Source organism: Eriocheir sinensis, chromosome 28 (assembly GCF_024679095.1).
Source record: "Eriocheir sinensis breed Jianghai 21 chromosome 28, ASM2467909v1, whole genome shotgun sequence".
Taxonomy (NCBI): Eukaryota; Metazoa; Arthropoda; class Malacostraca; order Decapoda; family Varunidae; genus Eriocheir; species Eriocheir sinensis.
In genome coordinates, this window is record NC_066536.1 from 4578903 (window position 1) to 4605515 (window position 26613).

General features: G+C 42.0%; 2 protein-coding genes across 4 annotated transcripts; both read right to left on the minus strand.

Moving 5' to 3' along the window:
• Positions 1 to 6518, minus strand: LOC127004386 (NADH dehydrogenase [ubiquinone] flavoprotein 1, mitochondrial-like). The gene is made up of 8 exons (XM_050872030.1): positions 6403 to 6518; positions 4617 to 4663; positions 3572 to 3795; positions 2904 to 3114; positions 2262 to 2492; positions 1375 to 1607; positions 823 to 1031; positions 1 to 577 (listed from the first exon to the last, which is right to left on the minus strand). Exons 1-8 carry the CDS (start codon positions 6446 to 6448, stop codon positions 390 to 392), a joined length of 1389 nt encoding a protein of 462 aa, XP_050727987.1. The 5' UTR covers positions 6449 to 6518; the 3' UTR covers positions 1 to 389.
• Positions 6519 to 8269: 1751 nt separating this feature from the next.
• Positions 8270 to 24228, minus strand: LOC127004388 (SCY1-like protein 2). Of its 3 annotated transcripts, none has more exons than XM_050872032.1 (15): positions 23911 to 24228; positions 21433 to 21596; positions 17415 to 17584; positions 16985 to 17164; positions 16675 to 16824; positions 16121 to 16336; positions 15467 to 15583; positions 14711 to 14853; positions 13927 to 14086; positions 13074 to 13310; positions 12234 to 12366; positions 10969 to 11114; positions 10074 to 10147; positions 9423 to 9728; positions 8270 to 9249 (listed from the first exon to the last, which is right to left on the minus strand). In XM_050872032.1, the coding sequence occupies exons 2-15, from the start codon at positions 21593 to 21595 to the stop codon at positions 8688 to 8690; spliced, it is 2757 nt and encodes a 918-aa protein (XP_050727989.1). In that variant the 5' UTR covers position 21596; positions 23911 to 24228; the 3' UTR covers positions 8270 to 8687. The 3 variants fall into 3 exon arrangements, 2 of the variants coding, with proteins under 2 accessions (XP_050727989.1, XP_050727988.1); XM_050872031.1 differs by lacking the exon at positions 23911 to 24228 and adding an exon at positions 22622 to 22641; XR_007757773.1 differs by lacking the exons at positions 8270 to 9249; positions 9423 to 9728; positions 10074 to 10147; ... (2 more) ...; positions 14711 to 14853; positions 23911 to 24228 and adding an exon at positions 22622 to 22643 and having other exon boundaries at positions 13162 to 13310.
• Positions 24229 to 26613: the final 2385 nt, after the last annotated feature.

Genomic DNA, 26613 nt, shown 5'->3' on the forward strand with positions numbered 1-26613 from the left:
TCAATATATACAATTGTTGCAGCAGTTTGAACATACATGGTTATATTTGAAACAAAGGTGTCGTAACTTTCATAAGATATATACGAATTAACGTCACATACATGAATTCAAGCTGCAATTAGTCTTACAGAGCAAAAAGATTGCAAAACCATTAAATATCAATAATTTTCCCTCTGTAAAACTGTCAAGTTATAGTAAATACTAGTCTTCTTGCAATTATATTAACGTAAATGAATGTGAATTGACAATGGATACTATTTTCAAATATTTTAACTTGTACTAAATTTTTTTTTTACAAATGAGGAAAACTGCCAACAAACATATGAAACAATATTGAACCTGAAAAAAAAAAAATGACTATCTACATCATACTGCAAATACAGTAAGTTCTAATTAGCTGCTGTCTTAGCAGCAGCATAATTTGCCATTCGCTCCTCTAACACTGGTCGGAAATGCCTGATAAGTCCCTGCACCGGCCAGGCAGCACCATCTCCTAGGGCACAAATAGTGTGGCCCTCAATTTGCTTGGACACCTCCCACAGGGCATCAATCTCCTCAGGGTGGGCATCTCCCTTCACTGTTGGGTAGAGAAAGACATAGAGAAGTTTGTGGTGGTTCTGCATTTACAGCGTATCTATGTCTACCCAAATTACTCTCGTGCTGTAAATAATCTCTGGATGCATGTTGAATATTGGATTTAGCACTGTTTGGATTTGATTATCTAAAACATGAATAAATGCCAAGAGGAACTACTTTTATATCTGATGTACTGGAATGATATTAATACACATTTAAATAGACAGAGATAGCAGGAGAACTCACCAAATCTTGTCATGATCTTGAACATCCAACTGACACCTTCTCTGCATGGTGTACATTGGCCACAGGACTCATGCTTGTAGAACTCAATAAGGCGTGCAATGGCCTTCACAATGTCTGTCTGCTTATTCATGACAATGACAGCAGCTGTACCCAGAGAAGTCTGACAGGCCACCAGCCCATCAAAATCCATGATAGCTTCTTCACAAACACTGAATGGAAAGGAAATTGAAAGGTAATAAACAATGGTGGGATGATAAAAGTTGCAAATGTGTGGTCTTTCTATCTAATACTGCATCCAAAAGGAAAGCAGGAGAATTTTAATATTGTAGATATGATGTTGGGTTTTCAGGCCTTTACTTTCATCCTTCTTGATACCCTTTATGAAAAAAAAAAAGGAATAATGAGGCATAAAATGTGATGCTTTACTTGAAAAATATCTTTGCAATATTTGCCTTACGAGTCAAAAAACAAAAATACTGTAATGGATGAGAATGAGAGACAGGTCAGTCAAAGGTAAAAATATTGACACTGAAACAAAATGTGACAACTCACTGCTTAGGAATTACAGGGGTGGATGAACCTCCAGGAATGATTCCCAGCAGGTTGTCCCATCCACCAATAACCCCTCCACTATGGCGTTCAATAAGCTCCTTGAGAGGCACAGACATTTCCTCTTCCACAGTGCAGGGGTTGTTGACATGGCCTGAGATGTTGAAGAGCTTGGTACCACTGTTACGTGTACGACCCAAGCCAACAAACCAGCTTCCTCCACGACGGCAGATGGTCTATGAGAGATGGTCCTCTATTAATTGAAGCTAAGACAGCATTAACTCAAGAATTCCACTGCAACAAATTTATTTTCAATGTGCATTTTTCCCCTAAAGATAAAAAATATGCATGAAAATCTATACATCTTTCTCTGATGCCCTATACTGGAACTTAAAAGATGGCACATCTAAGTGTACCACCACTGGTTTTAGTATTCATGGAGAGACTGAGAGGTGACCAGCATGAAATGTTAAATACACCACCAATACCAGGGCCTTCCATTACTAGTGACACATATCCATACCATCGATACATTGGCTATCGTTCAGTTTCCTCCTATTATACTTGTCAATACTTTATGCTTCTATGCATTTACAGGCTTAGACACTGAAACGGCATCATGACTGACAGAGTTTTAAGGTTGTTTTGTGTAGCTAAAGAGCATGAAGTAATGGAAACTTCATTTAGCTACTCAACTTATTTTATCCACAATCTTCAATACTTTTTAAAATTGAACACCTACAAACTTGTTTCACATTTCTAAATCAGAAATCATAGTACAAAGACCTAATGTCCCCTTTACTGAATGAGAGGCTCTACTGAATTTCCTTTTTTTCAACTTGGTAGAATGACAGTATGCTTATCCATAGGGTAACAAAACGTTATCTTACCGGAGCTACAGCAACAGTCTCTACATTTGCCACTGTAGTAGGGCACCCAAATACACCAACATCAGCAGGGAAGGGAGGTTTGAGACGTGGCTTCCCCTGCTTGCCTTCCAAGGACTCAATGAGTGCAGTTTCCTCTCCACAAATGTAGGCTCCTGCGCCACGGTGCATGAACACATCAAAGTCATAGCCTGAGCCGCATGCATTCTTGCCCAGGAAGCCTGCCTTGTATGCCTGTTAAGAGAAATGAGAATGGGATTATAGTCCTACACAGTATCAGTTACAAGCAATTTTTTTGCATTTTAACAAAATATTATTAACCTTTCGCAACTTTTGTTTTGGATAAATTTACTGATTCCTAAAATGCTATGGCAAGTATTGAAATTTGAGAAATTGCCAGAGCAAGATGGAGTACACTAATATCAGAAATAGGGTGAGAATGTTGGGAAATGCCTTTGTCTGCAGTGAACTAATAATGGGTAAAGATGATAATATATATATATATATATATATATATATATATATATATATATATATATATATATATATATATATATATATATATATATTGAACTAAACCTTTGTTATCTTCCATCATGGTTTCAACTAATGGCTAGCAAAGAGACAAAAGTCTCGTTAACACACCTCATTGATGGCAACTTGCATGTTGGATGCTTCATTGTAGAATTCGCCTCTGATGTATATGTAGGCAGCTCTTGCACCCATGGCCCGTCCTGCTATCAGACACCCCTCCACCAGTTTGTGAGGATCATGTCGCATGATCTCACGGTCCTTGCAGGTTCCAGGCTCTCCTTCATCTGCATTTACTACAAGGTATTTTGGGCGCCCATCTGACCTGAAAATTGAGATAGGGTTAGTTTTTATATGCTTGTATAAACATGGAACTCAACAGAGGGCAGCACCACTCTGCCCCGTGAGTGCAATACTATGATATGCCTGGATATGTTGCACCAGGTTACCATTAACTTTGCAGTTTGTAGCATGAAAAGAAACTAGCCTTGGACTTCTGCAGTTTTTCCCTATAGATGCTAAACAAAAAGGAAGTGGAGAGAAAGTTTGTAATGTTTTACAATAAAAATAAATAAATAATAGTGAATACTTCTGGCTAGTTGCACAGGTTACTGCCCGTTCTGAATTCATGGAATTTTTCTGCAAAGGTCTGGTCTGCCAAATAAAGCACACTTAACAGAATCTTTTCAACATTTTTTTTATTTCATTACAGCTAATAATTTTGACAAACTGTTGATTCAAACATTCTTGTCCACAAGTATAATTATTATACAGCTACTCACGGCTTGTTCATAAAGCTCCACTTCATGCCAGTGGGAAATCCAGCACCTCCTCGGCCTCGCAGCCCTGATGTCTTGACCTCTCCCAGGATCCAGTCGACACCCTTGTCCAAAATTTCCTTGGTCTTGTACCAGTCCCCCCGAGCCAAGGCTCCCTTGAGGCGCCAATCATGACGGCCATAAAGATTGGTAAAGATGCGATCTTCATCTGCTAAGGGTCCATACACCTGGCAGAAATAAGGATGAGACCTTGTAAAAATTCTCTTGAAACATTGTCAGTAGTGAATAATAAATTGCATGACAAGATTTGTTCAATTATCTTTCAGTCTCCCTCCATCTCTTTCTGGGTCTGCCCACCAACTTCTCTCTCGGCTTTCATTGCTATTCTTTAGCAGAGGACCAATCTTGTTCCGTCTCATGACTTGGCAATGCCAACTTAGGAAACTTCTTTCAACAGATTCTAATAGATTCCATGCCCAGCTCATCCCTGATCTCATCTTTGCTTAACTTTTATTCTTGTTAGTTCCTCACTCATCTCTGCATCTTGTATCCTACTCATTAACCAGGTCACTTATGCATATGTTAATACTGGTCTAACATTGTTTTATACAGCTATGATACTTTACTCCTGCTAGGATGAGACTTTCTTTTAAGTCAATGAATCAATATGCTGAGGAGCACAATGCCTCACACTCTACCACACTAACCCAGGGAGTTCTACTGAGCAAGTCTCCGTGCAGGGCCCTCCCCATCTTATGTACCTCATGGCAGGCTCCATCACCTTGCTCAAGCCACGAGCATTGTGGGTGTCCCCTTGGCCTCCTTCAATTGTTATAGTTTCTTACAGAAATATCCCAGTGAACAAGGTTGACTTTTAGGTAACATACCTCATATCCATGCAGCCTGAGTTAGTGCTCATAGAGTACTAATCTCTGATTTGACACAAAGTCATTACAGCGATATCCCATGATTCTGCTAGGTCCATTTTTCTTTCCACATCCTCCACTAAAACAGAAAGACATTGATTCATATCCTTGTTGGTTCTCACCTTACTAGAGCTCTGTCTCTTCACTGAAGCATAGCAGACTCCAGGATCTGGAAGAGGTGACCCTGAATTAATTTTATATTCCTAAAAATGTTAACAACCTTGACATACTGTTGCTTATATCAAGCAACCTAAAAAGATATTATAACCTTTCATTTAATTAGAACTAACCAGATAACATTCACACTACAGTATTTCAAAAGGGGGAAAATAAAAAAATCGTTATCCATCTTGGTAATGATTCATTTTATTAACATTGCTCAAACTTGGACAAGACCATTTTAATTCTGGGTGTTTTTTGATGCTGTTTATCATGGAGGTAGTATTTTTCTCCGGAAATAACTAAATGATTGACTTTTCAATGCCTTTTGTGAACCCGCCGCTGCAGCCGCAAAATAGCTCGCAGAGAGGTTCAACTTGGGGGACCCGTGGGAAATCGGGGGTTTTGGGTGGGGGAGCATTTTTAAACTACTCCAACCAAACTTTACATGACCTAACCTCTAACGGGGAGGCTTCGCCCCCCTTGACCCCCCTCCTAACCAGGGGGGGGGGCTGTGTCCCCCCTGGACCCCACCACATGTATATGCGACTTACTTCTGCAAGGAGGTATTTCTCGCAACACCGGCTGGACCCCCACCGCGGTCGCCGCCAAAGGAGGCTACGCTTTCATGAATATTATCCCCTATTTCCAACAATAAAAAAATAGTCCGTGAATTTGATTTAAAAAGCGTTTCCATGATTGTTGAACGTTTGTAGAAAAGATATATGAAGAGCTAGTGAGGTAAATCTTAGGAATAGCGGCCCCTAGCGGGTGCGTGTTTAGGGCACGGTGTGGTGGTAATTACAACATTTCTAGCAAGTACGACGGGGTTTTGACATGCAGACAGGCGTATTTATGTCACAAGGGGTGTATTTTTCAGCACGGGCTCTTCCCTTTCTTCACCCCGGAGCTCGCTGTCTCATCGCCCATCGACTTGGAAGAAATCGTGAGGCCAGCGTGGAAAAATACGCCCCTTGTGACATAAACACGCCTGTCCGTTTGTCATAACCCCATCGTACGTGCTAGAAATGTTGTAATTACCACCACACCGTGCCCTAAATGTGCACCCGCTAGGAGCCGCTATTCCTAAGATTTACCACTAGTGATGTTTCATAAGGTAGGTAATGAAATACTGGCACATTAATAAAACGAATCTTAACCCCCATCTTATGCAAATCTATCCAAATTATTATCCATTGGTCAATATAATGTTGGCTTTGATTTCCCTGTGTGTGTTAAGCCTTACAAAGTGTTCCCACAACTACCACTACATAGTTTCTATGATTTGTCTTGATATGCTTGACCTCTCCTTGCCCCCCTTCCCTGGTTAAGCAAACTAAAGAATCCACACCAATGTAATACCACTGGTTTTACTACATAATTTCACCCAGCACACTCGGATGGTCGATAATATTTTTATATCCTGCTAGATTTCACTGTTCCACTGCTCGTCACACTGGTACCTAACTTGGGCTCGCCCACCGGCTGCGGCCACACACTGATACCACGCCTTCTGCAGGAGTAAGACTTACCACTGGGGCAGATGTAACGCTGAACCATTAACAAATACCACAAAGTAACCAGCAACAAGAAAAAACTCTTGTAATATTGATTTGTTTTGAGGGTTACACAAGACGGACACACGGACGGCGAGTTGAGGGACCCTTATACACCTGTCTTTGGCGCCCCGAGACACTATAACCCGCCCCTTGCCTGCCCATGGTACACAATAATATGGTGGCCACGTACTGAGGGTGATCCTGAAGGCCGGGGTGAGGCGGGACAGGAAGGACATCGTGATCACCGTCGGCCCACCAGCTGACTGCCCTTACACAAGACAAGACTCAAGAGACGACAAATACTTCCTCGCAGAAATAGGTCGCTCTGCTCTCCACCACGCATGCGCAGTTCAGAATAAACGGCAGGAAAACATGTTAATTTGCCTAGTTTTGTTCTATTTTGTCTATTTTCTATCTTTGTGGTGGTTGATATTGCCCGTAAGGAAACCACGCACCAGACCAACAGACCAAACCATCAAGAACGGAGTGAACATCAGCGTGGGGTAATTCTTTCTGAAATCTGCCCTATTCGTTTGTTATAAACCCTCCTCTTGATTAAAAGTTTCTCTCTTATATTTCTGACATGTACTGGAGCCGAAACAGTACAAGTAAACGATAGCTGTGAGTGACATAAAAAGAAATTACGCAAAAAGAAATTACGCAAGTTGAGCCTCTCTGAGAGTTATTTTTCGGTTGCGAGCTAATTCCTACAACAAAGGTGGAAGCTGCCAACATAGGAGCACATCCAGTAGAGTGCGCACCAGGTCATCCTTGAAGAACTCTAAAGCCAGCGCGGTCATCTTACCCATGCGGAAGACTGACCTCCGAGAACACCTATATTCTTTGCATTTACTGTAGAGGTTGTTGTGCGCACTCTGCTTTCATTTATGTTCTGTTTATGTCAAGTGTACCAAACTTGGGATTATTTTGACTGATGATGTTTGTATTTCTAGTTTTCTTACATGTTTAACCATAAGGGGAAGACACAGTTGGTGCATATTCCAATTTTGGTCTTACCGTTGTTCTATTTTTTCTCATCACATCCTTGTCCATATATTGAAGATCTTCCATATTTGTTAACATTTTGTATGAGGCCCCAATTATAAAACCTACCTCTCAATTTATCTATCATATTGGATTGTTATTGTGTGGGCCTATTCCTGCTCTTCCCCATTTCCAATGCTGTTTCATTAAATTAAACTGCAAAGGAGATACAACTAGAGAAATGGAAACTTCAAAGGATTAGGGAAATATCTTGAAGGAGCAGACTGGAGGGAATTAAAGGGAACTAAAGACAAGGAACTGGGAAATCTTTCTAAATCTTAAAACATGGGTGTGGAAAATGTGCTGAAAGTAAGTGGAAGAAGTGGAAAATGAATTATTGAAACACTTGTGGGTCAGCAAACAAAAATGGAAGGCAGCTTGGATCAAGTAAAGGCAACAATAGAAGGAAGTGTGTGTGTCCATTTCACAAATTCAAGGTATTTCAAGCAGTGTGTTTATTGAAGGAAAACTTGTGGCAAACTAATCAGATAAAGTACTGATGTTCAATGGTAACTAGGTGCTTCATTATGAAGTCTGACTAAAATGTGAGCAGTGAGATGAAATTTAGTAATATGTGAGCAGGTTGAAGTCCACCAAAATGTGAATGACACAAATATTCATAGAAAATAAATGCATATTTTGATTATTCCAGACACAAAAAATAACTTGACAATAATACACACACACACACACACAATATATATATATATATATATATATATATATATATATATATATATATATATATATATATATATATATATATATATATAAGATCAATTACACAGGTATACATGAAACATATATCAGATATAATCTTAAAAGAAATATATATATATATATATATATATATATATATATATATATATATATATATATATATATATATATATATATATATATATATATATATATATATATATATTCAGATTGTAACCACAAAACTTCAGAAATTTCATCTTTGTTTTCACATACACATTTAACACTTCATGTTATAAATCTCAAATAAAATCAACACTTGGAATGCTTTTATTGTGTAATCTCAGATCACTTGACTTGGAACATGGTGGATGCAGTGAGCTGCATACCACAGTATCATATTAACATCATCACAAGGAAGTGCATAAGAGTTCTTCATGTTGGGGGTTCAGATACATTTTCACTTATCACTTGCTTTCTGACCAGAGATTAAGTCGCACTGCAAAATCTTGCCTACTTTAACTGGCACTGTGACTAGAGACTTGCAATGCATAATTATAATGTACCAACATAATATTTTCAGTGTAAGTACATTAAACAACCAACAAATAGTCCAAAGCAGTGTAGTATATATGTACAGTCCTGTAGGCAGCTATATGCCACAATAAATCCAATTATAAAACCTGAAACGTTGAAGTGTGTAAAAAAAGAATTATATAAAACTGCGAGATCTCAACTGAGTAGATCATTGATATCCGACGACGTGAGTGGGCGGACAGGAGCAGGTGCGGACACCATAGACATGGGCCTCATGGGGGTCATCATGGTGGGGGAGGCCATTTGGTTCAAACTTGGTGGCCTGGGTTGGGAAGGAAGGAGGTTGTCAAATGCTCCCATATTCAGTGGTGCAGGTTGTTGGTGTTGCTGCTGCTGTGCTGGCATAGGGGAGGCCCAGGACTGAGGTTGTGTGGGAGAGGCCCCCCAGGCATTCATGGCTCTGAAAGGTTGTTGTTGCTGTTGTTGTGGCAGACTGGGTCTCATGCCATAACTTAACCCTGTGTTCCCCAACCCAGTCATCTGTCCAGGCTGCTGAGGTGGGCCTGTGGGACTGGCTATCATGCTGAGATTGGAAGTGATGAGGGAGTTGGTGAAAGATGAGGACTGAGTGGAGGAAGAGGAAGAGGAGGTGAAAGAGGAGGAGGAAGACTGTGTATTTCTAGTGATGGTGGAAGATGGTGGTGGTGGGGATGGAAGAAGTGGAGGCTGCTTACGGAGACCTTGCTCCTTCATCATTCTGCAACAAAAATTAACAGATCTAATAACCTATCTCTCACTGCCTCACTACATTCACACCCTGTCAGGGTAAACCACACTACCACCACCAACCATTTACAATCCTTGACTCATTAAAGAAACCATTATCATCATCATCATATATTAAATGATTTGACAATTTCCCCTCCTTACCGGTGTTTATCCTGCAGGCTGAGGGAACCACTGGTTGAAGTAACATCTGTCTTGGACTGCTGAGTTATGCTGTTGGGTTTTGATGTTGTTGCTGAGGGAGCTGTAACCTGAGGAGGCTTTTGTGGGGCAGACATCCCCCCTCCCCCTCCGAAATGGTTTAAGCCAAGACCAGCAAACAGGTCAGTGGCAGCCTCAGCAGGGGTAACTGCTGACCCATTGGCAGTAGTGGGAGTGTTGGCTGTTGGTGCTGTTCCTGGAACTGCTGAGCTTGAGGCCAAACTAGTAGGCATTGCCATCTGTAATGCCCTGAAGCACAATCACAACCATCATGATTATTATCACCAGTTATGTCAATATACTTGTAACTAGGTAAAAGGGAACTAGCACAGAGTCTATATTGTCTACAAAATTGGATGCCAACCAAGATATCTTGATGTAGTTTAAGTTCCTGCAAATCCAAACAAATAATTTTGGGTTGCCTGCAAGATGTGAGGAATCATGGCATAAGTTCTGAAAATTAAGGAAAAAATGCAAAGACTAGTAAAGTTTGAGACAATAAGGAAATGCTGCTGCAAAAATAATGAAAGGCTAGGAGTAAGAAGCAATGGCAAGACAATAAAAAGAGTTAGATAACACCAACAAATGACTCACTTCTGTTCATCCTTGATGGAGCTGAGCTGTTCAAGTTTCACTCTGTGTTCTGTCTCCACCTTTTCTGTCATTTCCTGTTTAGGGAAGACAAAAGTAAAGTGTTGCTTTTACATATTAGAAACAAAGGTTTGAGATTCTAAAACTACAAAGCAAAGTGACCATGTGTAGATGCTTGTTTGTGGTGCATGTAACATGTAACCTGTTTCACATCATGCACTACAATCTATCAAACCTGATCTCTTCCAAATTAGTCAGCGGATTATTTTCCCAAAAACCTGAGAGGTAGAAGCAAGTGTAAAAAAAGTACCAGAGTGAGGATTTCCAGACCCCTGGCCTCCTCTATTGCAATTATCCCTTATAGCAAGTGTTTCCATGGTGTAATGGTTAGCAGACCTAGCTATAAATCAGCAGGCCTGGTTCTATCCTGACTCAGTCAGTCGGTGAGCAGCTCACCCAGCTGTTCATGCTCCCATTTGGACTGGTCAATAAATGGGAACCCCAGGAAACCTAAGAAAGGTAAACTGTGGTAACCTGGATATCACACTGGCCCAGTGTTCCTTTTACTAGCAGAGAATTTAGATACATTGAAAATTTTCATGTCCCACAGTCCGAGCAAATAGAATGTAGCTCACCCAGTTGTTCATTCTCCCTTTAGGGCTGGTCAATTAATGGGTACCTGGGGAAACCTGGGGAAGGTAAACTGTGGCAATCCCACTTTACACTAGCCCATGTCTTGGGGTCAAGGGTTCTTTTCCCCACAGGATTAAAGGGCCAATGCAATGGAGCTGACACCCACAGCCACATGCAGCTATAGCATATGAACCCAACTTTATCTTACCTTTCTACAAGAAACATCATCAAAAACCTCCTGTACTCCATATTACCTGTTCCTTACCTTTATGAGGGCCATGATGGTGGAGTGTTGTGTGGGGGTGAGGGAGTTCTCAATGCTCAGTGGAAACAGGAAAGGCAACACTTTGGTGGCCAACACTTCTTTGCTTATGCCCAGCTTCTTGTGGGTCAAGGCAACCTTGAAAATTCCTGCAGCAGACCCAGGCAAGGTAGTTAGACAATGAACATCTTGGAGATGATTGGGTCATTTAGTAAAATAATGTATATCACAACTAGATAAATAAAACCAGGTATACAATCAAACACACACCACATGCGTAAAGCCCAGGCCTTGTAAAACTACAACTAGGTAAATACACAAAAGCAAACTTTATATAAAGGATCCAAAAATTTTTAAGTGGATTGGAAGGAATTCAGATACAGGACACAAAACAAGTGGAATATGTTTGTAAATCTTTACAGCCCTGGTATATAGAAAATTATGCCATAAATAGGAGGGAGAGCTGGAAAAAGATTGGTTCAACAGAATGTGAGAGAGCAAAAGAAAGGAACAGCATGGATCAAGTGGAAAAGGACAAGTAACAATAGAACAAAGGATGAGCACAAAAGAACTATGAATGAATACGTAAGAATCAACAGAAACAATATATATATATATATATATATATATATATATATATATATATATATATATATATATATATATATATATATATATATATATATATATATATATATATATATATATATATATATATATATATATATATATATATATATATATATATATATATATATATATATATATATATATATATATATATATATATAGGTTTAATTGCTAAGTGTAAGAAGGAGTATAAACTGCTTTATAGATTTTGTCAATGGTAGAATGAAACACAAGGAAGAAATAAAAAAGCTGAAAATTGAAGGAAAGGTCTACAAAGATGCAGTAATGAAAGCAGAAATAAGATTTCAATTGGTTTACACCAAGGAAAGTGATTTTGTGGAGACAGAGACTAGATTCAGTGCTGAAAGATGGATGTCTAGACACCATGTGGGGGATCATTGGCTACTCAGGGATGTTTGAAAATCATCAGCTGACAATGACAGGACCTCCTGTTCACTACGACCAGTGTGTATTTTCCTCATACTTATTTGTAATTGAGGAATGATGACTTACTTTTTTCCATCAGTATAAAACTTTCTTAATCCACAGAAAAACTTCAACTTACAACTGAGTACCTCTTAGGAAAAAGATCTACTGTTGACTCAATGTGCAGAAGTATTTTTACAGCAGTGTCTCACCCACAATGGCCATGATGACTGGGGACTCCCTGGAAGGGATCTGCTCCAGGAATGGGAAGATGTCATCCATCACCAGCCACCGGTCCAAGTGCTCAAGGATCTTACCCACACACACCAGGCAGTTCACACGCACCTAATAAGTAATGAACAAGCTGAAGAAACTACTTGTCTACCACCACAGTTCATCTCCTCCTCAGCCTGACTCACGAACATCAACCATTTTATGTACAGCTAGACCATGAGGAATGTGTATATGTTATAATCAATATTTTCCAATGACATAATGAAAACCTATTCTATAGTTTGACTCACTTTAAAATTTCAAGATTGTCTAGATCAGTGGTTCCCAACGTTTTTAGTCCCATTTCCCTTTTTCCAGTCACTTTTTCATCTGTGAACCTCAACAACAAAATAGGTTAAGCCAGTAAAATCAATAGATTTTTCTGCAAAAATGAATACATTCATATAAAATGCCTTGCATTGTTATGCTGATTAAGCTGTAGTCCTATTTATATGAAAATAGAAGATGTTCCATTCAGCTGAATATGGACCCCTTGCAATTCTTCCATGGACCCCTGGTTGGGAACCACTGGTCTAGATAAACACTCCCAAAGCTTATAATAATGAATGAAGAGAATCTTACAGACAACAACATGGAAAGGAATACAATGCCATGCATATTTTTCATTGGTGATTTTTAACAGACTACATGTCCCCCACTCCCCATTACAGTGCTTGTCCCTATGGCTAAACAGGGAAGGGAAGGAAGAGAGGTATATTGTTAGCTCATCTACTTAAATGTGTCAGTGGCAAGGAAAGGAAGTTCTCTGTGAGGCTCACCGAGAGGTATCCAGTTGCAAGGCACAGCTTCTTGATCTTGGGAAGGAGAGCATTTTTCATGGCATGGCTCTCCACCAGTTGGGCACAAGAAGGAATGACACTGAGGCACAACTCCTGGATCTGCTGTGTGTCACACTCCAGTGCCCGGTAGAGGAGTGGAAGCACATCACCTCGTACATCATCTGCTGGCGTCTTACCTAGCAGGAGTTCCATCTTCTGCATCAGCTGTAGCATGATCTGTACGTAGAGATAAGAGTATATTATTTTTTAGCAGTAAAGGAGGCAGTCCAATAGGGAAAACAAAAACAGCAAGAAGCCTGTAAAGCCCTGCTTTCATAAACAGAGGGCAGGAGTTAAAAAAAAAAGGTCCTATTTGGTTGAAGAGGTGTGTTGATATTCCCCTCATCATTCAAATCAAGGATGATATTTTCAACAACATTCTTTACAACAGTGAGTCTTGCTGGGTTCTGTCCTATGAATTTATCACCTCAGCCATGTTGCCTTCCAGAGTCCAGACCACCACCCTTTTACAGCTCCTTGACCAATTATTTTGACTCTTTTTGTTAATTCATGATGGAACCCCACTCACACTCTCACCTCCCTGAATCACAAATAGGTAGGATCTTTTTTTCACTGCCAGTCCAGCAAAATCTCTCTGACCTCTGCTGCCACCACACAGAGATTCTGAAGACAGCCATGTTCCATGTGTGTGTGTGTGTGTGTGTGTGTGTGTGTGTGTTAATGTGTGAGCATGTATTTTTGTGCACACAAGTTGTGTCTAATTTTTCTTGGATGTGAAGAAGGAAAAGATGTACTTAGCCTACAATCATTTAGTTCCCTTCAGTGTGCTTACCTGCACTGGGTCAGTCATCTTCATGATAGGTTTCAAGTGAGGCAGAATGTGCTCAATAAATTCCTCCCGAGAGGCTCGTTCAGCCACCAGCAGAATCACTGGCAGCACAAAGGGCACCATGGTAGTGTTGACACACTCCCGCATCAAGGTTGGCACCACTCTGAGACACACAAGTCACATATTACAATCATAATACATTCCTGCTTTAGGGTTACTACTGCACTGAGGCATGCACAATACTATGACAAGATAACTATGACATTTCTGCACAGGGTTACCACCAACCATCAAAGTGAGAGGGCATGATACTGCAATATTACACCAACTAAAAGACAAATGGCATACTCCAGCATCAAGCAGACACAATCTCTCTATGTTCTATCCATCCTGTGCTTGCCCCCGGAGTCTACATGAGTTTTAAAAGAGTGTAGCTGATTGGCTACTCTCAGAATAATTTGAACGGCAGAAAAGACTAGCTGCAATTGTACAAAAGTTTAAAAATATTTAAATACAATGATTTCCTATCACAAACAAGTACATAATGCTAATAATGAGATAACTTTAGAAGGTATTGTAGACAACTTATATGCTAGGTATCTTAACAGCAATCATTCCCCCAAGGTGTCCTATACAACAAAGGTTTACATGTGGTGAATCACTAGATAAGACAAAGGGAGAAGGATGACATGCATAGACAGGAGTGCATGGGAGATTCCTCAGTTCTATGAAAAAGACAGCAAGATACATAAGGAAAAATCTACTATAATAGGGATGAGAAGACTACCTGAGAACACAGACATGGTGAGGAAGCTGAGGAATGATTTGAGGAAGACTCTTGTAAAACTGAGACTTCTGCATATTATCCCACTGAAACATCTGGTCCAGGTAACTCAGAGTCTTGACACCCACATCCTCAAAGTAGGAGATCTGCCAAGAAGAAACTTTTATTTGTAACTGAAAGTCCTGATGAGACATTAACTTACACAATCTAAATGGTTTGAACTCTTAAATGTTCATTATTTCATTCCTTAATTGATCCCATAGGTTTCTTCATCCAAATTTCTGATGCAACAGGTCAAACAAGAAGACATAATTTGTAGTCTCATGCAACCACTACAGCCACTTCTTCAAGGTATAATATTTTTGACAAGATATTCATTCATTTAAAAAAATGCATAGTTTTTACTTCATGCTTCTTTGGCTACCTCTTCAAACTTCCCTCACTGAACTCATGCTGTTAAATGCTTTGAAACACACAACAGCTTCATTCTCACATTGGAGTTAAGAGAATGAATGCAGGTATTTCTACTGTTTTTAACCATACTGTTGGTGCCCTCTTCATTATACCAATCTTTTTTTTCTGCTCACTGACATAGTCTACTTCAAACAAGTAGTCTGGGGCCTGTGCACACTATCCATTCACCTAAAAACTTGCAAAACTTCGGCTACATTTTGAGAAGACTAAAGTTCATATATTGATTGATGGAAGAGGAAAATGTGGGTAGGGAAGATAAATTATGCCATCCCTAACACCACAAACCTTGGAGAATTGTAGAGCATCAGGGCGCAGCTGTGGCGTTGCATGCAGAAGCAGCCTCACCTCTTCCCTCACCCCCTCAGGGATGCTAGACAACTGCAGTGTGTTGGTATTTTTCAACTGCAGAAAAGATTTAAGATAAGTAAGATGATGAAGCAAAACAACAAAACAACTCTAACTGTGTAAACCAGATGATTCTCTCCTCCTTTAGAAGATTGATAGTATGCTGGTGTTCTGAATCATACAGTAGAATATTTGAGTACACAAGTAAGTCAGCTGACACGGTGCATGAAATTGTTCCATATGGACTCATGAATGGAATACAAAATCTATGCAAACACTGAATACATTAGTGTGCTGCATGACATTGTAAGAAGTCCAGGGCAGATTGTAATCCTGAGTTCTCTAAGAGGCTTTCATACTCACTAGAATACTTTTTATTTTAAAGTAACTGCCATCAAAGCAAATTCCATGATAATATCTCTGAAAACTCTCCCAAGAACTAAAAGAAGCAAGAGTATAACTGCTGAATTCCTTATTATTGACATCAACCTTTTCATAATATTTGATCAGCCTCTTCCTAGACACATCCTATCAGTGACATAAGAAAACAGGAGAAAGCACAAAATGACAGATTAGTCCTGTGCTCTACTCTACCTCACAGCAGTTCCTCTTAAATGTGGCAAAGTCTTGATGGTTTTGGAAGACAGGTCGTCCACTATTGAAGAGAGCATAAGTCACCACCCCCAAAGAAAAGAGGTCAGCTGCAGGGTCAAGGGTGTGGGTGAGGGCATACTCTGGAGCCAGGTAGTCCAGGGTAGGCTGACAGATGGTTTGGCGGTTGGGATCATATTCCTCAAAGGGCCAAAAAGGCTGTGGATGGGAAAAAAAAAAAAAAAAAAAGCTAGTGTGTGATTAAAAATGGCAACATGACTCAATATATTTGGTATAGTGAATCTAATATTTACACTCCTCATAAATCACTAATGCCAGGGAGATCATTCCCATTTTCCAGTACACATATCAAATAGTACTTCTCAACAATCAGTATGCAGAGGACAATAATTTATAAGTAGTTATGGAATTTGGAGAAGCATATGACAAAGGCAAGAGTGAAACTAAAAACACTGAGAAGTGCAAACTTTTTTCCTTTCATATCTACTACTCTAAACTTGACTGTTCCATGGTATGAGTAAAGATTTATAACTCACCTGCTGATCCGGTGGAGACTGGTTGGCGACACAGAAGTCAAAACCAAAGAGTTTCCAAGCACCTTGGTGGTTGAGCACAATGTTCTCAGGACAAATGTTGCGGTGAACCATCTTGACAGAGTTGTGCAGGAATGACAGCCCCTCACTCACCTGTCAATACAACACAAACAGGATAACATGGGGAGAACTGAAGTATACATGGATGTAAAGTATGAACAGGGGAGACAGATTCCTGTGCCACTGCCAGCCTTTGTAAGGGTGTTTTCAGGGAACAGAATCAGAGATGTTGCAAGACCTAAGCACCTCTCACCTGCATGAGGCCGTACTTGATCTCGACGTCATAAAGTTTGTAGTCACGAAGCTGTGGAGGGAGTGGGGAAGGGGCGCTGTCTGTATGGCCAAGGACATTGGCCAGAGAAGCAAACACTGGTTCAGTAGCAAAGGCAAGGGAATCCCTGGACTCCTCCAGGGGGTGCTGTACTGTCAACACCTGTACAATAACAAAACAAAATATAAAGATGAGAAATATTGTCCATGGAAAAAGTGGGTGGTGACAACTTTCTCTTTAAGGGAAGTGAATTTCATTCACCTTAACCACTTTACAACACTGGATATGCCTCATGATGCAATGATGACAACATATGTCACAGTTGGCCCTGAATCCCAGGAAAACTTAAATTAATCACAGGTTCACATAGCAATAAGGGATATATAATATGCTTCAACCCCCATAAGCCTACCTGTGGATGCCTGAGCCTAGTGAGCTGTGACACTCCTTTTCTGAGGCGGTCCAGCATGGCCTCTCGCTCTTGCTTATCCCATCGGTCAAGGATGCGCTTCTCAAACACAAAGATCGCTGCTTCCTGCCGCGTTGACTTCTTGTGGCCCTTGTAAACCTTCCACACCAAGCCTGCCAACCAAACACACCCATCACACTTTAATGAAGAAATTTCTATATACTACTCAGAAGAAAATACACACATACCTACTACTAAATGAAGAAAATACTGCATATTCCTAGATGAAGAAAATATTACATACTACTGCTTGATGAAACAAATACTACATAGCTACTGCTTAATGAAGAAAATACTATATACTGTTTGATCAAAATATTACATAGTGATTCTTGATGAAAATACAAAATCAGTTATGATGAAATTGTTAAATACTGATCAGTGAAGAAGCTACAAACTACTTGTTGATGAAAATAATGCACTTATAATGAAGAAAAATCAAACTACTTCATGTAGAAAATTCATAGTATAATAAAGAAAATACAAACAGCTTATCAAATTCCATGAACATATATTGCTCACTTAAAGATATGCACACAGGAAAAATCAAGTCACCCAATCACAAGCATCGTGTTAACATCTCAACGAAGAGATACAGGATCATAACTACAAGCGTATGTACATCATGCTGTTAAAAGTTGATGAAAAAGATAATTAGTGGATGCAAGACGTGTCTAGGGATTTATAAATATTCATTGATAATAGATATCTCATAGACTTTCTTGCCAGCATCTGTCTTGATATTCTGTGTATATATACTGTCTTTCGTAGGGAACAATGTATCGTGTAAATAAGTGAACAAAAAAAAAAATATATATATATATATATATATATATATATATATATATATATATATATATATATATATATATATATATATATATATATATATATATATATATATATATATATATAGGTGGAGTAGGCACATAAAGGTAAACAGGTCCTGTGAAGGGTCCTGTTGCTTGCAACAATCGAGCAATAGAAGCAGACACTGATATATAAAAGATGAGGTGCTTGTGGTGAAAGGGATTAAGGTGACAAAGATGGCTTACCTATGAAAAGAGAGTGGGGAATTAAGAAGTGTTCTTCTTGTGATGATCCCCACCTCTAAGACCTGTCAGCCACCTGTCCCAGTCCTATGTGCCTATCATACCTAATCTTAAATGTGGCTATTGATGGGGCGGTTACTACACTCTGGGAGTGTATTCCAGGGGTCAATAACCCTAAGGGAAAACCAGTTCCCTTTCATTGTGGTGCACCAGTGGTTTGGTTTGCTCAGCTTCATGGAGTGGCCCCACAGATGGTTCTTGTTCAGCTGGAAGAATTTTGTGTAGGGGATGTCCTCATAGCCATGCAGGAGTTTGAAGGTCTGGATCATGTCTCCCCTCACTCTCCTCTCCTCCAGTGTCTGTAGACCGAGGCACTGGCAGCGTGCCTCATAGGGCAGTTGGGCAAGGCCTGGTACCAGTTTCGTTGCCCTCCTCTGCACCCTCTCAAGGGCTTGAATGTCGCGCACCAGGTAAGGAGACCATGCCTGGGCTCCATAGTCCATTATGGGGTGGACCAGAGAGAGGTACAGTGGCAACAAAATGTCCTTGGTGAGCACGCTAAAATTCCTCTTAATAATGCCCAGTCTGCTGTTCGCCTTAGCAGCCACTGCTGTTGTATGGGTTGAGGACTTCAGATCGTGTGCCACAACTATTCCGGGGTCCTTTTCTTGTGTTGATTTCTCCAACTTACTGCCATTCAGCTGGTAGTCTGTTAGCTGGTTGTTGCAGCCTATGTGCATGGTCTTGGACTTTCTCGTGTTAAATGTGAGCAACCACTTGGCGCTCCAATCCTCCAGGCGCTTCATATCACGTTGGAGAGCCTCTGCATCGTCCTCGGTCTTCATTACTCTGTATATTTTTGCATCGTCTGCAAACAAACTGGCTGTTGACTTAAGGTTAGTGTTGATGTCATTTATATACACCAGGAAAAGGACTGGTCCCAGGACTGAACCTTGTGGCACTCCACTTAGCACTGGTAGCCAACCTGAACGTTCCTTCCTGATGCATACCTGGTGAAATCTGCCTGTAAGAAAGCTCCATATCCAACTCAGAACATCGCTGTCTATACCTATAGCCCTGAACTTGACCATCAGCCTCTCATGGGGAACTCTATCAAAAGCCTTCTCACAGTCAAGGTAGTTCACATCTACATAGTGTCCGCAGTCCACAGCGTTGGTCAGGTCGTCTAGGTACAGGACGGCATGCTTACTCAATCCTAGTTGTGCACTTCACTGATTTCGTTTGCTGTCTTGGTAAACACAAGGTCAAGTCTGGATGGATGGTCTGTGTCCCTTAAATGTGTCCATACCTCTATGTTGTGTCCAAAAGTTATCGTTCACTGCTTCCAAGAAGTTCGTCGCTTGTCCTGCACCCTGAGTACCTTCCATAACTCTGTTCTCCTCCCAGTTAATATTTCCATAGTTAAAGTCTCCACATACTAATATTTGACTATTTACAGAATAAACTTCACTTAACCTTATGAGATCACAAATGAGATCATTGTTTTCTGCTGTTGAAGAAGGAGATCTATAGATAGCTCCCAGTACTAAGTTTTTGCCCTCCTTGCTTTTTAACTCACACCAAACTGATTCTTGAGCATTGTGGTCAACAAGACTGGTTACTGAACTTAAATCTATGGGCAGGTATTTTTTCACTAGTATTGCCACTCCTCCTCCCGGGGCATTCTGTACAGCTCTGTCCTTCCTTACGACCATGTACTGGTCTGTATCGAAAAGTGTAGGATTCAGCACCTCACTTTGTCTCTGTAAGAAAAATAATATCTGGGTCCTCTTCACTTAACAATACCTGTAACTCTGCAGTCTTGTTGGCCAGTCCGTCAAGATTGGTATATATACACTTGAATGCTTGGTGTGGGGCTTCTGGAGGTTTACCTATATTTTCTCTGACGAAACGTCTTCCGGGTGAGGTATTCCTCTGCTACCCGTATCACATGTTTTTTCTCATGGTCCACAATCCACTTGTATGCCTCGTCCCTCTCACCTCTGTTCTTTTCCAGTGCTTCGGCTATGAGTTTTTTCCTCTCTTCTCTCTCCCTCTTGGTCCTGTCCCTGAAGATACTGATCTTCCTTATTTCCTGGTCTTCACTTTCATTCAGATGTCGTCTCTCTTGCTACTTTACCAACCATGTCTGCCGACTCAAATCTCACTCTCAGGGGTCTTGGGTCCGTGGCATAGTTGCGATTTTCCTTCCCCCCGTGAAGTCTAGACGTGTCAGTGATCTTGTAGTGTGACTCGTCCACCTTCATGTGCCTGGAGAATACCTTGGTCACATATTCAAGGTCCCCAGCCTTCCCTACCTCCATGTCCTCTGTATCTGGCTCAGGAGTTCCTATCATTATTAGGTTCATTGATTGGTATGCCTTGTCCTTCTCCTCCTCCAGTGCAACCTTCACTTCTGCCTGTACCTGATCACTGTGCGTTTCCCGGTTGTTGCATTTCACCTCCACTTTGCAGCACAGTCTACAGTTCCTCTTTCACTTCGTCCTTTAACTTCTCTTTCTAACTTTCCCTTGCCTTTGACACCTCACTCACTGCCTTGATTATTTCCTTCTCAGTATCACACTTCCCTTCCCTCTCATGAACAATCAACTTATTTTCCAATTCCTCAATCTTCTTTGTGTTGTTGTCCACTTGGTCTTTCAGAGGGCCTACAATGCTTATAAAGTGTTCAGCTATCTGTTCACAGTTCCTCACAGTGCAGTAGAACTTTGCACGCTTTCCCATCTTATTCCATACACGAGACTCCTCCACCGTGAGTCCCTCACACTTATAGTGACCCCAAAAGCCACAGCAGTCACAACATATTCCCTCATCCACCTCCTCTCTCCCTGGCAGCTCATAGGAGCAAGTTAAAAGGAAAGAAACCCTTGAGAAGGGACAAAATTTACCTTGGCCAGCTGATGCAACATGGGCAGTGGCCTCAAACTCTCGAGTGACAGGGTTGCCCGGTAAGTAGTTGGAGACCTGAGAGGCAATCTGCACAGCATTGGACACAGCACTGGTGGCTGCGCTGCTCATGCTGGAGCGCAGCCTGTTCAGCACTGACTCCATTCTGCGGGGAGAGGAAGAAAATTTAAAAGAGAATCAAGACATAAGAAAAAATGTTTTTTCATGGGAAAAATGCACATTAGGGAATTACTCCTGGTAAATATGGAGAGTCACTACGCACCTCCAATATTGCCCCCACGAGAATAATAACCTTTCCAAGGTCTCACATACTGTTGTACTTCTCTAGTTTTAACAGCGCATCATACATATTCTTGTAGTGCCCCGGGATCTTAGGGGGTTGTTCTCAACTGATTTTTATGACTGAATTGACGTTAACTTAATGAAACATATAAAAACATTAAAAGACTTGAATAAAATTCCACGTTTGAGTGTGACTGACAAAAGGTAGGCTGCCACCACGCCATGATCTGTAGATCGAAACCACAGCTCAATGGAGAGAAAAAAGAAGACTGAAAATGAACTTGACTGAAAAAAACTACACTCAGTCACACTGAGGTGAGGAATTGAAGAAAAGTGACTGGAGGTAGCATGAATACTTAAGCGGGCGGGGGCATGAGGCACTGTTCCATGTATACTGTTCCGGCCTATCCAACGTAACCTTAAGATTATATGAGGGACAATGACAAAACAAAAAAATAATGTAATTATAAGGGGAATTTACTTTGACATTGTTTGCACAGATAAAGAAGTACAATTGTTTATTCTATATCCTAGGCTAGCCTGGTAAAACAAAAATTACACAAGTTACTTTTGAAAAACTTACAACCTAACGAACTACCCTTGCCGGCCCTAGGGGGCACTCACAAGGGAAATGAGAACACGCTTTCATATTAATAATAATTGGGGTGAGGCGCTTGGGGGAAATGTGTGTGTGCGTGTTGAGTGACTGGACAAGACGCGTCGGTGACTGGTCACAACCAGGCCAATAGGGCGGATGAACGGAGACTGGCTAACTACTTAACACACTGGACATGTAGGTATACATTAATATATTAACACAAGGGAAAGAATGAGAATTCACTGATATTTTTGGGGAAAAAACACGAGCAACATGAAGGCAGGTGTTACCTAAAGGGTGGATGAATGGAGCCTGGGCCCCGCCATCTGCGAGAAGGGGACACGTGTGTCATTTGAAAATTGGAGCGTCTCAAGACGTGATTTATGGGGAGGGAGGGAAGTGTTAAATTAGCTCTCTCTGGGGAACAATTAAGTCCGGAGCAAAACTGGGAGGTAGGGAGGGCATACAAATGACTTGAACTGATTTATTTTGGTGAGCAAAATTTAGTAACACTAAAATTGAGGTCGCTAAAGACGTCGCCAAGTATTCAAGAGATTCAGACATATGTTGAGACAGAATGTTCTGGAAGGAAGGGGAGAATGGGGAATACAATTCCATGGCATTACATACTGCGTCTACAAGTGATGATAATAAATTACAGATATTACTCCTCTCCACTTCAACGAACTTAAAACAGCTGGTAGTGGGGAGGGCTATGAGGACCCGGGAAATTGTGGGTTAAAAGCAGGTATTGCAATGATGCTGTCTACCTGAAATGAAGAATTTCTGTGCTCTACTTACATCAAAAATATATATTTTCTAAATATCCTCCCACACACACAAAAAACTGATTTCCCATGGGTCCCCCAAAATCGTTTGGGGAAGGGGATAAGGCCTTTTTCTTTACTTTAAAGTAATTACACCTTCATATTATGGTTGAAGGACATGTATTTTATCCCTTAACCATAATATGGAGGCGTAATATCGTATTTTGCAGGCGCTGAGTGACTCGCCACAATTACCTTACTCCTGATAACCTCCAGTACAGAGCAACACAAATCTCAAAAGAACAGGATCAAACTCTATCCATCCCAGACCAGGAAATAGGCAAGAGTTGGTTGAAGAGGGACATAGGACTGCAGCGCAGTAGTGAACCACCATGACTGTGAGGTCTGGGCTCTTAACATCAAGTAATCAGGTAACACTGTCCAGCCCCAAAAAAGTATGGAATTGGAATATGCCTTGGAACTAGCTTTATATACACTCTATTTAATACTTAGAGCTGCCTTTGTTTTCATCCAATGTTTAATATTCCAATATTTTGAGCTGTGCCACTATAAACTGTCATACGTCCTAATTTACTTTTTTTCTATTGCATCATACTTTCATTGTCACAGTTTTCAACTTGCTTTTCTAGAATTTCTTGGTGCATCCACAAGGCCGGTCTCCCACTGACTGTCCTGTGTGCTTGTGGTGTGAGTCAGCCCGCCAGGCGGGTCAGCCAGGTGTGTCAGCTCACCTGGGGAGGCAGGGCCGGGACACGCCCTGCCCGCCCGCCGCCCCGCCAGGCACCACTCACCTTTCCGATCTGGTGGCGGGCCTCCTGCTGTACTAGTAATGGCTCAGGCGCCGCCCAGGGGCGCCACAGGCCGCGGCGGAGAGGTCCGAGGGGCGTGTTGGAGCGACAGGTCCCGCGGCCGCCACTTGCTGCTGCTCGTGCGTCCTCCTCGCGGGACGGTACTCCAAGACGTGAAGGATAACAAAAAGTTGCCTTTCCACTGCCTTACGTTTCGTACCATATTTTGAAGGCCATGATGATTGAAAAGCACATATCTAGTCTAATGGTCCACCATCGTCAGGGCTAACCATGAAAAGTGATTGCCACAAATCGCAAGGTCCTGCCGTCCCGAGGCGTGGCCGTGGCGCGGGCTTGGGCTCGCTGTCATGATAGTGTATAACCTCACACTGTTTTTGGATTGTAATTACAAAAATGAAAATAGATAGAGGAAATAATTCAGAAAAAAAGTAAATGTTGTGCGCTCAGTCACGGCTGTAAGGTTAAAGATAGGACTGGTTATCATCATAGCATAACAGAAAGATACCCTCGAGATCAGGTCACGTGTGTAATATCTTCTCACCTTTGTTTGTTACCTGTCAGTCTAAAAGAATTGGATATACAGGTAAGTAAATAAGCGTGTAGACCTGTACCATTGGTGTGATCCTCTCCTATAGAGGTTTTGCAGCTGACGTCATCAGTGGGGGTGCGGGGGTAGCGCGGGCCTGCACGGCCATCTTGGTGGTCAGTGGTGGTAGTCACTTATCAAAGCAAACCTTGGTGGCGGCTAAACAAGTGCTCTGTGTGTTCATCATGGGTTACGTATGCTGTGCGGTTGGATGTTCTAACTGACACGGGAGAGATGCTGTGTCATTTTATAGATTTCCAGCGAATCCAGAAGAGCGGGGGAAGTGGATAGCAGCTGTGAGAAGGGAAAACTGGCGGCCGTCTGCATCATCTCGCCTCTGCAGTGCTCATTTTGTCAGAGGTAAAGATTACAGGCAAGACTGATCAGGTTATTACATGAGGTAACATTCATTTAGGTATTGCCCCGGGTCCCCTAGCTTATTGTGTGGCGGGGGATTACTCCGGAACGGGATTTACATGAGCTGGCGGAGGTAAACACGCATGGCGGCGCTCAAGCAGGGGAAGAAAATAGGAAAGGAAATTCAGTGGAGGCAAAGTGCACAGAGGGACAGAGCTCAGTGCTGGGTGGAGTATATAAGTGGACGCAGGGAAGTGACCAAGAGTGCGTAGTGTAAGGTGACTTGCCGTCACCTGCCCTCACCTGTCGTCACTATCCCTCACCTGTTTGCCTGCCTGTGCTGCCTACCTGGGCCTACCTGGGCATCACTGGTCAGCAACAGATCGGCCAGGTAGAGGGACAGCCAGTCAACCGACCAGCCAGACAGTCAGCCAACCAACCAATCAGCCAGTCAACCAGCCAACCAATCAGCCAGTCAGTCAACCACCCAGTCAGTCACCCAGTCAACCAGCCAGCCATCCAGTCGGTCAGTTAGACAGTCAGTCACTTTACCAATCAGCCAGCCAATCAACTCACCAGGCAACCAGTCAACCCACCAGTCAACCAGACAGCTAGCCAGCCAGCCAGCTAGACAGCCAGTCTACCAGTCTCCTCCTCCAAAAGCACTGATTTTTTCGATGTATTTAGCTTCGCAGCATTCTCAAGCGATCTCGCGTAATCACTTAACACAAATGATGCTGAAGAGCCTGCCATTTGCCCGCGGGTAGTGACTTAGGGATGAGGCACACGTGGTGCGTCTGCTCACTCTGCTGGGGAGGTGACCACCAGCGGGTTTGCAGACGACGCACAAGGTGGAGACGACGCTATTTCGTGACGTCACTGCAAAACCTCTATAGGTCTTCCGTGATCTTCTTTTAATTGCTTCTTTTCCTGTTTCCGATGGATTCTTAATTTGCTGCACTGGTATAAGGGAAAAAAAGGTGACGAAGGGAGAAAGTACTATATAGAGAGCTCTGAAGTGTGAGGGATGGGAAGGGAACATTTATAGATGAGGGCGCACTATAAAAAAAAATATGATCGTGCCCTCCCGACACGCAAAAATGGTGAATCGGCAGTGTATCCGCGACTAACCTTGACATACCTTGGATTTCCGGCGCGGCATCGTAACCCCGCCGTGGAAAACCTTGGACGTCGGCAGCGTCTCACGATCATTTTGGCGCGAGCAAAATGATCGTGGGTCACCACGACAACTGTCAAATGCCGTGACTATCCGGGATGGCATCTGGAAGGGTCCGGGCTATCACCTGGAGTCCGTCGGGAACATCGGTAAGCCATCGCAAATAACCGTGACATTCCGCCGCTCAGCCACGGTATGATAACGTGCGCTGCGGACGCCTACCGACCTCATAAAGCTGTCGGGACGCTGCCGGGCTGGGCCAGTGACCTCCCAGCGCGCACATCACCATGACCCAGAGCTCTGACGCCTTCGTGCACGTGTTGCGGGTCGACGAGCTCGAGTTATCAGTCCCTGCAGCAGCCGAGATGGCTACGGAGCAGCCCCTGTCCCCCCTGCAGGAGGAAGGTACCGCTACCCAGACGCAAGAGGAAGCTATTCAGCCCCAGGAAAATGGAAGGAAGAAGGCCGCCACCACTCTCCTCGATGAGGCGGTGGAGATGGACCTGGGGGAGTGGCATCACCACCTCTCCATACACTGCCACAATAGCTTCACAGGTTTCTGGCA

Excerpts from the sequence above, each read along its gene's own strand:
- LOC127004386 (XM_050872030.1), bottom strand. The coding sequence starts at position 6,448 with ATGTCCTTCCTGTCCCGCCTCACCCCGGCCTTCAGGATCACCCTCA. Across the intron at positions 3,115-3,571 it reads TGGAGCTTTATGAACAAGCC|GTCAGATGGGCGCCCAAAAT; the intron begins GTGAGTAGCTGT and ends CTCAATTTTCAG. Across the intron at positions 2,493-2,903 it reads TGCAAGTTGCCATCAATGAG|GCATACAAGGCAGGCTTCCT; the intron begins GTGTGTTAACGA and ends TTCTCTTAACAG.
- LOC127004388 (XM_050872032.1), bottom strand. The coding sequence starts at position 21,595 with ATGGAGTCAGTGCTGAACAGGCTGCGCTCCAGCATGAGCAGCGCAGCC. Across the intron at positions 12,367-13,073 it reads TTGCAACTGGATACCTCTCG|GTGCGTGTGAACTGCCTGGT; the intron begins GTGAGCCTCACA and ends ATTACTTATTAG. Across the intron at positions 9,729-10,073 it reads TCCATCAAGGATGAACAGAA|GGCATTACAGATGGCAATGC; the intron begins GTGAGTCATTTG and ends ATTGTGCTTCAG.